This window comes from Bos mutus, chromosome 4 (genome assembly GCF_027580195.1).
Source record: "Bos mutus isolate GX-2022 chromosome 4, NWIPB_WYAK_1.1, whole genome shotgun sequence".
NCBI lineage: Eukaryota > Metazoa > Chordata > Mammalia > Artiodactyla > Bovidae > Bos > Bos mutus.
The window spans coordinates 85,548,504-85,560,858 of NC_091620.1; the positions used below are offsets into that span (position 1 = coordinate 85,548,504).

Below are 12,355 nucleotides of genomic sequence, written 5' to 3' on the forward strand. Positions count from 1 at the left end.
ATCCAAAACAAAACAAAGCAAAAACAATATGGCAGGAAAGAAAGCATTAGCTGCTATAAAAAAAAGTGTTTCCTAAAAGTACTAGGTTTAAAAACTATTTCAGTAGTTTTGTCTTAGTCATGGCATATTTTACCACTCTAATATAGAAAATTTCTAAACTCTAGATTTCTCTAAGCAAAGTTCAGAAGAGTTAGAATTTTTTAAAGAGTGAAGTATTCTAAGATTAGTTTCTTGTGGAAAGGTATTTTTAATCAATAGCCAAAATGCCCTGTCATGCCAGTTCAAATAGACATCAAACTATTTTTTACTTCACTCATAGCATCAATCTTTTCCTTTAAAATGTTACAAGATACTCTTGCTGTTCTCCATATACACCTACAGCCTACCTATAGAGAGGCAGCTTACTTGTTCTGTCATAATGGAATATACAAGAAATCACTTTTAATATTTTGGGAAGGTATTCTTATTTAGATGTTCTTCTTAATATTCTATGTCCCCAGTAATTATCATTTTCAAGACCCATGTTAAGCACTCAATAGATGCAAGGCAAGGTAAAATAAGGAAGGGAATTCAAAAAGCCATTTATAAATATAAATTAGAAACATTAAGAGAAACCTTTGAGTTTGTCTATTAAAATATGCTTTCCTGGGGATAACTGAAATACAGACCCACTTACCTGAGTGCTTCTACTCCCAGGCCCACATGGAATACAAGCCTCCTTGCCATAGACCTGATGTATGGACAGGTAGGTATCAGGTGGACACTCCATGCACTGGTTGGTTTCTTTCTCAATGTAGTGGCCTGGGGGGCAGGGGACACACGATGAGCCCGACTGTTCAGAACCAAGGGCACAGGCACGGCATGAGGACGCCACCCCATCAACTGCATTAGTGGCAGTGATAGAATAAATCTTCACCATGTCATTGATGAACCGTCTATTCTAAAAAGAGAGCAGAAAGTAATGACTTCTGCCTTGGCACTCAGTTGTACAACCAGATTGTTTTATGTTCATATCACCAAAATAACTAAGCAAAGTATTCCAACTTAGCAGTTTATAACTGACAGTAGATTAAGAGTACTCCTTTTTGGTACTTTTCTTTTTTAAAATTATTAAGATTTAACCCAGTTCACTTTTCACTTTCATGTATTGGAGAAGGAAATGGCAACCCACTCCAGTGTTCTTGCCTGGAAAATCCCAGGGACGGCGGGGCCTAGTGGGCTGCCATCTATGGGGTCACACAGAGTCGGACACGACTGAGGTGACTTAGCAGCAGCAGGAGCAACCCAGGTCTCATTGCAGGCAGACGCCTTAACCTCTGAGCCACCAGGGAAGCACCTAAGACTTAACACTAGAAGCTAATTTTCATGGTTATAGAGTTCCAGGAATTTTGCCACAATCACCATGAGATTATATCATAACTGGTAAAAATTCAGGCATATGTATAGACTTGGAAGAACCAATACGATTTAGCAAAAAGAGCAACTGTATCTCCCATCACTGTTTATTCTGATCTAATCTAAATATCATGATAAACATGTTTATAATGAAGTTTACAGTGTGGTAAGTTGAAAAAGACTTGGACCAGGGATTAAAAAGTCCTTACTTAAACACTAACTGTGTGACATTGATGCAACTGCATCAGTTCTTTGGGTTTCCTCTCCCTCTTTAGCACTTTCCTTAACCAACACGCTCTGACTTCTACTGGATGCACAACAGAGAGTAAAAACCTGGATCTTACTAATACTTTTCCTTCTTGTGACACTGAGTCAATTAAAGTCTAGTTTTCATCAAGCAGTGAGCACCACTGTATCAGTAGAGAGCAGCTTCTGAAATGCTTTTTGTCTGAGCTAAAGACAAAAGGGAGGCCAGGATGTCTTCTATAGCATGTTCACACCCCACAGGCTGGGACTCTGAACTCTCATAAAACACAGCTGGAGTCAAGTGAAACCTGAGGAACAGGTTCTTCAATGAAAGTCTGAAGAGAAAAGAGAAAATGCTCTCCATCTGCCACCATAGTGTTAAGGCAGCGCTTAAAGAGTGATTTACCTTATTCGCACCCTCGGAAGGTCGTTATGATGGAGATCTACCACAATAACATGTACTTGAAGCATATGATGGAAAATACTTACGAGAGGATTAAGGTCTATTCTATTCTAGCAGAAAGTAAAAGAGAATAGTTCTGTGTTTTAACCCAACAACATGTACACATACAGTCTTCAAGCCACAGAAGGTGACAATCATGACCTTGAAGTAACAAACCAACACCAAGAAATGGCATCTAAGCAAATGACAGATCATTCAGACAAAGAGGAAGAAAGTTACCAGCCTTCCCAAAGGCTCAGAAAGCTTTACAAGTAAGTTTTTAAATAACTACAAAGTAAGATTTTCTTCCACTTAAACTTTTTAACAGCTATGTTTATTCAAAGTGTGGAATAATTCTAAGATGCGTTGTCATTCCTTTTCATAGTCTTGCTCTCAAAACACAAATAAATATGTGTGTATATACATATATCATTTTATACCAGTCTACTCATAACACAATGATTGATTTCACATCAGTAAAAAGCTAAGTCTTTTCCTCCAGGAGATTTCAGTCAACACTTTGTATAAATCTCCACAAGGAGTATCATCTTTGCTCTTTTTTTTTAAGTGCTTGGAACTTACATCTTGACCCTGATTGGTCCTCTGGAATGCCCATGTAAATGTAAATGTGGCATTCTTGAAGATGACATGGGTATAAGCTTGTTTTTCTTTGGTTCCACCCCATGACTCCACCACATTCGTACTTTTTCTATTAATATCCTAAAATACAGTAGAAAAAACATATATATAAGAAAGCACAAATCCAGAATGAATATACATGAATATACATCACAATCCTATATTTATATTTACAGTAACCCTATAGGGTTTGTGAATATTTATCTGCAGAGCATGTAAGCCTAAAACTCTCAAAACCTTCCCTTCAAGTCTACACAAGCACTCACTAGCTTAGTAATTACAATGCATCAACCACATTGCCGATATAACCTGAAAGAGATCTCAAATCAGTATGTTTAAGGAGTTATTCTTTTGTGAGAGAGATTGGTTCATGTGTATATGCGTGTGATTCTAGCATAGGAAATACACATAAGGAAAAAGAAAACAAATTTCTCAAACTTCTGACAGCAAACTTCTAGGATCCTCATAAAATAACAATGCTTTCTTTCCATCTTTTTTTTTTCCCTTGAGGGATTCTGACAGGTGACTCTTACACAGGAATTCTAAATTCTCTCTGAATTATATTTGCAATTTACAGTGCAGATTAGCCAGAATGTTATTTTATGTTCATGCAATCTTCTTTTGTTTATATTTGAATTCTAAAAAGATGAGTCTGTGTAACATTTTATTTCTGATTTCCTTAGCTAAATTCAATATCTAGAATATTATATGAATGTGTGACAGTCCAACCAATATTATGTCATTAAAATGGTCAGAAAGCAAATGTAGTAAGTAAAGCAAGAAATAGAACACACATCTAATTTATTTGAAATGAAAAACTGGACTAATTCTGAATTTTCTAATTAGTCTTCCCTGCAGAAACCCTAAAAGATGACTTAGGAATTTGGATAGGCCTCTTTTAGTTATCCGAGATGTTGATAAAACAATGGCATGAGCTCAAGCCATATGTCTTTCTTTCTATGATGCAAGGGCAAGCTTTGACAACAAACATGTAATAAAGCAATCAGATATGCTATAAAGATACGTTTCTTGAGTTCACACCACAGATAGGAATAACAGCGTATGCTTGTCACACGTTACACAATTTCTCACATTACCAAACAACCAAATAGTCACACATGCCACTTCCAAAAAGGATCTCATAATATACTGATAGTGCTTTGTTAAACACCTTCTGGATATTTATTTCAATAACAAATGGAATATTAGTTTTGCACCTTACCCTTGCAAAACACGACATGATTTTCAAAGCATTTTGATGTGTTATTTAGGTGATGATATCTCAAAAACTCTTGTGCAGAAATCAAATCAGAGTAAAGAACACTAACAGATCCTGCTATGAGCCAAAAATGCTTAAGATTGATTTTACAAAATAAATATTAATATGTATAAATCCTTACCCTCAGGAATGCTTGATCAACTGAGAGAGACAAATAATGAATACATTCACATAATTAAAATAGGGTTTTCTCAAAAGGTTTTAGGAGCACACTGAAGAGAGTGGTTAACTTTACTTAAAGGAATAAGAGAAAGCTTCCCAGAAAGGTGAGGTTTGAGCTGCCCTTGATGTATTGTGTGAATGGGTGTTCACCAGACAAAAGAGAAAGTCACGCTAGCTTAGCGTGCCAAGGCATATGAAATGAAAGAGGACAGAGTGTTCCACTAACAATCCAGGATATCTAAAGAGGGCTGAGTAGTAACAGCAGTTTGGTAACAGAGGCTGGGCAAGAAGTACAAAAAGCCATATAGATGCCATGCTAAGGAATTTTAAATGTATTTATAAGCTATTGGTTCTCTAGCATTAGTGCATATTAGAACCAACCTCAAGGCTTGCTAAAATACAGAACGCTGGGCCCTATCACCAGAGTTTCTCGGTAAGACTAGTGTAGGGCTCAGAAATTTTCATTTCTAAAAGTACCTAGGTGATGCTAGTCCAGGAACCACACTTTGAGAACCTCTGCCACGGGCAATAAAAAGCCCCTAAAGGCGAGGGCTGCCTCTACTATTGTTTTTATGTTTATAAAGATAATTTTGACAGCAAAATGGACAGGATGGAGGTAAGAAAAATAGACAACAGACTACTGTTGAGAGATAATAGGAATCTGAATTGCAGTCATGGCACTAAGTATGAATAGGAACTAACAGATTGACGAAACGAGGAGAGAGACCTGAGAGAATGAAAGACTTCTTAGTCACGGATGTGTTGAAGATTAGTCATCATCTTCTTTTACTACCATCATGAGTTAATACTTAAATCTCCACATATCTTGTATATCATGCAGGAAACTGTTAACAGACTATTAACTAGCTACCAAAGGACTGTTGGAAAAAAATTAATCATGTCATTGATGTCATCACTTAATGATAACACCAAAGTCTTAGCCAACAACCTTCTAATACCTGCATGAAGTCTTAGTAAATTTTGTGTTGCTACTTTTTCTCAAGCTATTAGATGAGATTTATAGGACATCTAGGGGAAAAATGGGCAAAATTATGACATGTACCTAATAAAATCCTTTGTCTGCATGTATTAATTTAACAAGGAAGAGTGTCATTTTTCCCAAAGCTCTCCCACCTCCATTATTTTGTACTCTCACTTATTAATACATGCTTTTCCCTCATGATGGCTTGAACTGCTGAGTGGTTACTAGGGCAGAATTTTCACTTCTGTTAGTGGCATATTTTTTGAAGAAATTTTCTCCAGGATTAATATTTCCTGGCTTCTGTCTGTCACCCATACCTCATCACTAATTTCTCTCCGTGAGGAATGAGTGCTTTGTAGACTTCGCAACTCTTAGTGAGTTCTTTAGACGTTTTTTAATGTTTTTGGAAGACTCTAAAAATGGGAAGAAAAATGGGATTCTTATCCCAGTTTGTATAAATAAGTTCACACTTGAAAGAGAAGGCTAAGCCTAGAAATATACCTCTGAAAGCCACTCTTTCACTTACCACCATGAAGTACAGAACACAGTCAGCTGAACAGAGGGTCTCAAAAACAAATGTTATTCTTCCCAGTTCAGAACCCATGGCTCCAGTCATCGATGTTGGTGGTCTATTTAACAGATTAAAATTACAATACTTACAGCATGTTCTAAGTACAATCTGGAAAAAATTAAGTCACTTTATTCACTAGGCTGAAAGCCATGCTCTTCTCTCGTCCTAGTCTACTGCTGCACGGAGTCTACAAAACCACAGCGATATGCTCAGACCTCCTGGGCTAAATGCCGCCATATAGCCTATAGCAAGAAAAAAACTCCAATTGGGAAATTCAACATGGGGGACTAAAGCAAACTGTGAATTTGTAACATAGTACTTTACATATAGAACTGCGAAAAAACAATAAACCAAAAAAAGACTCTCCTGTAAATGTCTTAGACTACTATCTCTGAATCAAGCATCCAAGAGTCATAGTTTTCATAATGCTTGGATAGAGTATTTTTAAAAACTTTCAGCTTCATCTAATATAAAATTAACAATTACAGTTCCCCAATCACTGATTCTATAAATATTCTTAAATCTATATTATCCTACTCAGCTTGCTATTTGCTAAGTACATCACAGTATAATAATAATATATTTTATAAAAGCAGTCCTGCTTCATCTGTTTCTGTTGGGAAACAAGCATGAGGATTCTTACATAAGGGAATCAGAATTGGTTTTCCTTACTTAAATCCTGGGATATGCAAGTTTAAGATCAGGTAATCATTATCGGAACCTCCAGCCCCACTCTGGATGTGATCTCCAGCCACCTCCCAACCTAGAAAAGATAAAGCTTATCAGCGAAAACTCCATGAATGATTTCCAACAATCTTTTTATATAAGGCCACAAAAAAAGAATTCCCTTTTTTTTAATTCCAGTTGTAAATTGCATGCAGATGTAGATGCCTAGATATCAATAAGACATTGCATATGATTCTCCAGGAAAAATCAAGTAATGCATATTTTTGCATCAAAGTTACTTAGTGGTAAAACTAACAACAGTCTTCTCAATGAAGCATGATTTTTTTAAACAAGAACAGATGGTTTTTATCCAGTTTAATAAACTAAGAAAAAGATCCTAGTCTTCAGTTAACCAATGGGAAATAGAAACTTCAAATTACTTAATGAAGATGTGAGGTCTGGAGTTCTTTCTTAGAGTTCATTGTATTATTGTTCCCTAATTTAACACCTATTCACATTCACTTACTTATTCATTCACTGAACTGGCATTGAGTCTCATGAACCATGATACACATTAGGGAAAGAGAGCCGAAACTGGGTCCACCCTCACTATGAAATCAGTACAATATAAGAGACACAGCTAAGAACAGTCAAAAGTATGGGGTAATACATGCTCATAGAATGTGATGTGAGTCTGCCCTCTGCAAAGAAACAATCAGCATGCCATGGACTGAAATGGCCACAATAAAATGTAAGGAGATGCAGCCCTCCAAATACCATCAAACAAGGTTATTAATTAATGGCAAACCTTATTAATGGCAAATCTTTGCAAGAGGAAACAAATACATCTCATGTTTGAACACTGGCTATTACTATATGTTTTATTATATCGCCTGCCTAAAAAACTATATTTAAGTTCTAACCCCCTGTACTCACGAACAGACCTGATTTGGAAACAGAGCCTTGGTAGATATAATCAAGTTAAGATGAGGTCATTAGGGGGAGGCTTACTCTAATATGACTGGTGTCCTGATGAAAAGAGGGAAATTTAGACACAGACACTCAGGAAGAACACCATGTAAACACACAGAGACACAGAGACCCAAGAAGACAGTCACATGAAGATGGAGACGCAGATTGGAGTTATGCTGCCACAAGTCAGGGAATGCCTGGAGCCACTAGAAGCTAGAAGAGGCAAAGAAGAGTCTTCCCAGAGAGCCTTCAGCAGGAACATGGCCCTGCCAATTCGGGGGTTTCAAACTTCTAGCCTCCAGAGCTGCAAGAGTGTAAATTTCTGTGGTCTTAGAAAGAAAGAGAAGTTGCTCAGTCATGTCCAACTCTTTGCAACCCCATGGACTGTAGGCTACCAGGCTCCTCCATCCATGGGACTTTCCAGGCAAGAGTACTGGAGTGGGTTGCCATTTCCTTCTCCAGGGGATCTTCCTGATCCCGGGATCAAACCCAGGTCTCCCGCATTACAGGCAGACGCTTTACTTTCTGAGTTACCAGGGAATCCCTGGTCTAGAGGAAGCCAATTCCGGGGTTTCAAATTTCTAGCCTCCAGAGCTGCAAGAGTGTACATTTCTGTGGTCTTAAACCCCCCAGTTTGTGATACATTCTTGCAGCACATTTGTATTTTGCTTTTTCCCTCCGAATGAATCCCACATTTTTCATGTTTCTACACATAATTTCTATTTTGAGTTAATTTTTATGTTTTTAGAAACGACATTTATATTTATTGTAAAATTTTGAAAGCTACAGAAAAATTTAAAGATGAAAAGTAAAATTATTTATAAATTCGCCACCCAGAAAAAAACTACTGTTAACATTCTGAGGTGTTTCTTTTCACTATCTTTTTGATATACACATGGTTTTACATAACTGAAATCTTATTGCTGATGACATTTTGTTTCATAGTTTTATACACTAACATTATTACATAAGCATTTGCATGTATAAATGGCTCACCAACATGCTAATGACTGAGTTGATAGTTTATCATGTAGACAGATATAACTAATTCTCATAATGTAAGAAATCACTCCCACTACAGTGCTTACCTCCTGCTGACCATACATCCAGTGTAACCATTTGGATTGTTTTAGCTTTTTTAAATAGTTTAAGTGACACTATAATTAATATATTTTTGGTAAAGCTTTTCTATATTTTTCTAGAAAAGAACCCCAATAAAAGAACTGAGAGAGTTAATTCCTAGGTAGGTTGATAAGTAGTCTAGGGTCCTCAAGGAGGAAGGGGTCTGGGGCTTTCAAGGAGGAGATAGGGGTCTGGAGATCTCAAGGAGGAGAAAAAAGCCAATGTTTTTTTCTTTAAGCCCAGAGCTAATAACTGCACAACAAAACAACTCATCTTGCTCAAGGATATGTTTTTCCTTAAACTCTGTACCAATGATTATATAACAACAATGTATCCTGCTTGAGGACATGTTTCTCCTTGAGAACCTTCTGACTAATCCTCTCATCTTAAAATGTATGTTGTGGGAGTGGGTCTTGGAAAAGTATATAAGGCCTTGATAAGACTAGTGAGTGGGGGCACTCTCCATCCCCCTTCTGATGTCTATGTCAGAAGCTTTCTCTGTCCTTTTTTTCACTTTAATAAAACTTTGCTGCACAAAAGCTCTTGAGTGATCAAGCCTAGTCCCAAAGCTAAATCTCCTTCTTTGGAGATCATGAATCCAACATCGTTCACCGTAAGCTATCAGAACTACTGGGTCAAACAAATATATTTTTTAAAGCCAATATTTTGTACTGTTACTCCGATTCTGAAAGCAATGTGAATACATGAGGAATATTTATTAAATACAGTGGACTAAATGAAAAAAACAAAGTAACTCAAACTTCTCAGAAACCTCCCAGCCCAAGTAATGAACAACATTTCAGAGTATTTCTTTTCACTCTTTATCGAGTGCATAATTTTCTTTAAAATTATCCTTAGGTTCTATTGTATAATCTATTTTCTGTTTTTTTTTTTTCACTTGGCATTATCTTCTCATTTTTCTAATAATCATTATATCAAAAATACTTTCCCATTAAAAATCTTTGTTACATCTAGTGTTAAAGAGTTAACAATATGCTATAAGGTTATATCATCATTTTATTTAATCATACCCCATGCTGAAAACTTTGTTTTCTCATATTTTTGACTCTCATAAATAATACTAAAATTAACATATCTGTGCATAATTTCTTTCTTTACATCACACAAGTTTCCTTGGTGTAAACTCCCAGATGTGAAATTACTGGGTTAGAGAACGGGACCATTCAAAATGTTTGAAATACTGCCAAATTGTTTTCCATATGGCTGTCATTTTTAATGATTACATAACATTTCATCCAATTAGTACAGCATGACTTTTATAAACATTATCATATTGTTGGAATTTAGATTATTTCGTTTTGTTATTAGAGATAATGCTCAATGAAATCTTCGTGAATAAACACTAATTTGTTTACAACTTTAAATTCCTCTTAGGCAAAATTCCAGTACATAAAGATGTACTTATACATACCTGTTCCACAACCATGGGAAATTCCAATTGAGCATACAAAAGAACCTCAAAGTACTTCAAGTCACACAGTCAAGTTGGTCAAAGCACATCCACTTTAATTCCATGATACAGTAATGACCTTACGAGACAGGTTACCCTGGGCCTCTCACTTTGATCCCCATTATTCTGAGCACTGCTTTCCTCGAGGCTAGTTACTGAACCACCAGTCATAAAATTATAATCACTCTTTATCTTTGTATCTTTCACTTACTGTTTGCTATTTCAGTATCACATGCTAATATTGCAGCGATATATACTTAAATTGAACATTTCAGAAAATCAGGAAAAATTTAAATTATAGCCTCTGAGTGAATGAGAAGCCTTCCCTGGTGGCTCAATGATAAAGAATCCACCTGCCGATGTAGGAGACAGGATCTTCCCTGGGTTGGGAAGATCCCCGAAGAAGAAAATGGCATCCACTGCAGTATTCTTGCCTGGGAAATCCCATGGACAGGAGAGGCTGGCGGGCCACAGTCCATGGGGTCGCAAAAGAGTTGGACATGATTTAACAACTAAACAACAAGTAAATGAGTAAGCAAGTGGCTAAATTAAATATTGTCATGAGATTTAGACTAAGAGTAACATCTTTAAAAAATTAATGTTTCAGACAATCCTCACTAGTAAGTGCATGCACACACAAGTGTACCAATGCTTTCATCAATACATTCTTCTTATTTTTGCAATATCTCAAACTTCCTCAACCACAGGATAATTTTAGAACATAAACCCTATAGTCAGGTAATAATTACTATGTAATTTCTCCTTCTCCTTTAGGAAAAAAATCCCAAAAGTGGGATTAAGTGATAAAGAGTACTGTTCCATAATGTTCTTTATATATAAAGGCTTCCTTCATGCATCTGTTTAACCAAAATTATTCAAAGATCTAGGATTTGTCAACCTGAGTACTCATGTGTACACCTCACTCCCCACATTTCAAATCTGTTTATTTGGGATAGGTGCTGATGTAAAACAGATGTGATTAAATAGCATTTTTCCAACGATTAAATACAGTATTGAGAAAAACTGAACTGATAAAAAATACCAGTGAACTTATAAAAGTAAAGAGCACATTTTAGTATCCGTAACATCTATGTCTAGTGTCAAGTTTAAAAATGCACATACAGATATTGTCATTCATTCGAACAACAAATATTGCAGAATAACTAAGTGCTACGCTCACTAAAACGTAAGAATAAATAAAATTCAGCAACCATCCTATAGAGTTCAGCCATGTTTCCAAGTTATCAGTAAGTGAGGTTGATACATGTTTGTAAACACGGTCATAGACTCCATAGGAAGAGGAATAAGAGATGATTTAACCCTCTCCAAGCTCAGTGCTGAGCCAGAAAACCAAACCAGGCAGAACACTCTCATAAAGTGGTATGTATACACTATGACCCTTCCAAGAAAACAACATAAATTTCATTGCCTCCCTTAGTAATCTATTCTAGTATTTATAACAACCATGAATGGTGATCCTCAATATCTATTTCAAAACTGACTCCAAAAATGCAAAATAGTTTATATTCTTATAGGACAGTCATGTGGTTGCAGCACTGTATTAACTATTTTTATGTGAGGTCTGGGAAGACAAGTAGCCAAGAGATAAGATTAAGGTTCCTCATACCAATATTTAGTGGGTTTTTACACAAGTGAGTCCAAGAGTCACTACCACCAAAATACATTAAGAAGGCTGATTCTGAACTCACCATTCATTCCGTCACACTTTGAATTCCCAACATTGAAACAGGAGGTTTTCATGTTGCCAGGAAGTACATTCCACCATTTATATTCAAACCCAAGTGCAGGCTCCGTTCCTGCTGGACATGATCTACATTCTACAAGAGACGAGTGGGACAGAGAACTACAATGATGTCACATCTGGTTAATTTCCTCTTCCTCTGTTCCAAGCACTACTAAACTTCAATCATCAGGGAGGCAAATAGTAAGGAGAGAGAGTAAAGCTCTTAAGAATTAACAACTTTTTCAAGAGCAGTCTGAAAGAAAAATAATTCTGGGTAGAGTATACATATACTTGACTAACATGAAAAAGGAAACAAACACAAACTCTTCTAAAATAATTTCTTTCATTTCTGGGCGTAACTGCTTATACTGAATTAATTTGCATAAGAAAGGTAACTCTGAAACAACTTCTCTTACATGTGATTTTACAATCAGTTTTCTCCATTTCATAAATAAAGAAATATTACATCCTTCCTATTAGTTACTAAACAGAACATTATATCACTTAATTATGGACTGATGACTTGAAATTCAAAATATAGGGTATACTGAAAAGTGATGACAGGAGCTGTGGGGTGTGGCAAGAGTCAGATTTATAAACAAACCTTATTTAAATTAATATTTAAATCTGCAACATTAAAATAAAGTGTCTTTTACAACCATTG

The 12,355-nt window shown here is 36.1% G+C and overlaps 1 protein-coding gene across 1 annotated transcript in view; it reads right to left on the reverse strand.

Annotated features, from left to right (window-relative positions):
- ELAPOR2 (endosome-lysosome associated apoptosis and autophagy regulator family member 2) overlaps positions 1-12,355 on the reverse strand; it is a 223,755-nt gene that overhangs the window by 37,959 nt on the left and 173,441 nt on the right. Inside the window, exons 10-14 of the mRNA XM_070369712.1 lie at positions 11,657-11,785; positions 6,389-6,479; positions 5,672-5,774; positions 2,666-2,803; positions 677-940 (exon numbers count right to left, since the gene is read on the reverse strand). Coding sequence (XP_070225813.1) covers positions 677-940; positions 2,666-2,803; positions 5,672-5,774; positions 6,389-6,479; positions 11,657-11,785 — 725 coding nt within the window. The remainder of the gene's footprint in view (positions 1-676; positions 941-2,665; positions 2,804-5,671; positions 5,775-6,388; positions 6,480-11,656; positions 11,786-12,355) is intronic.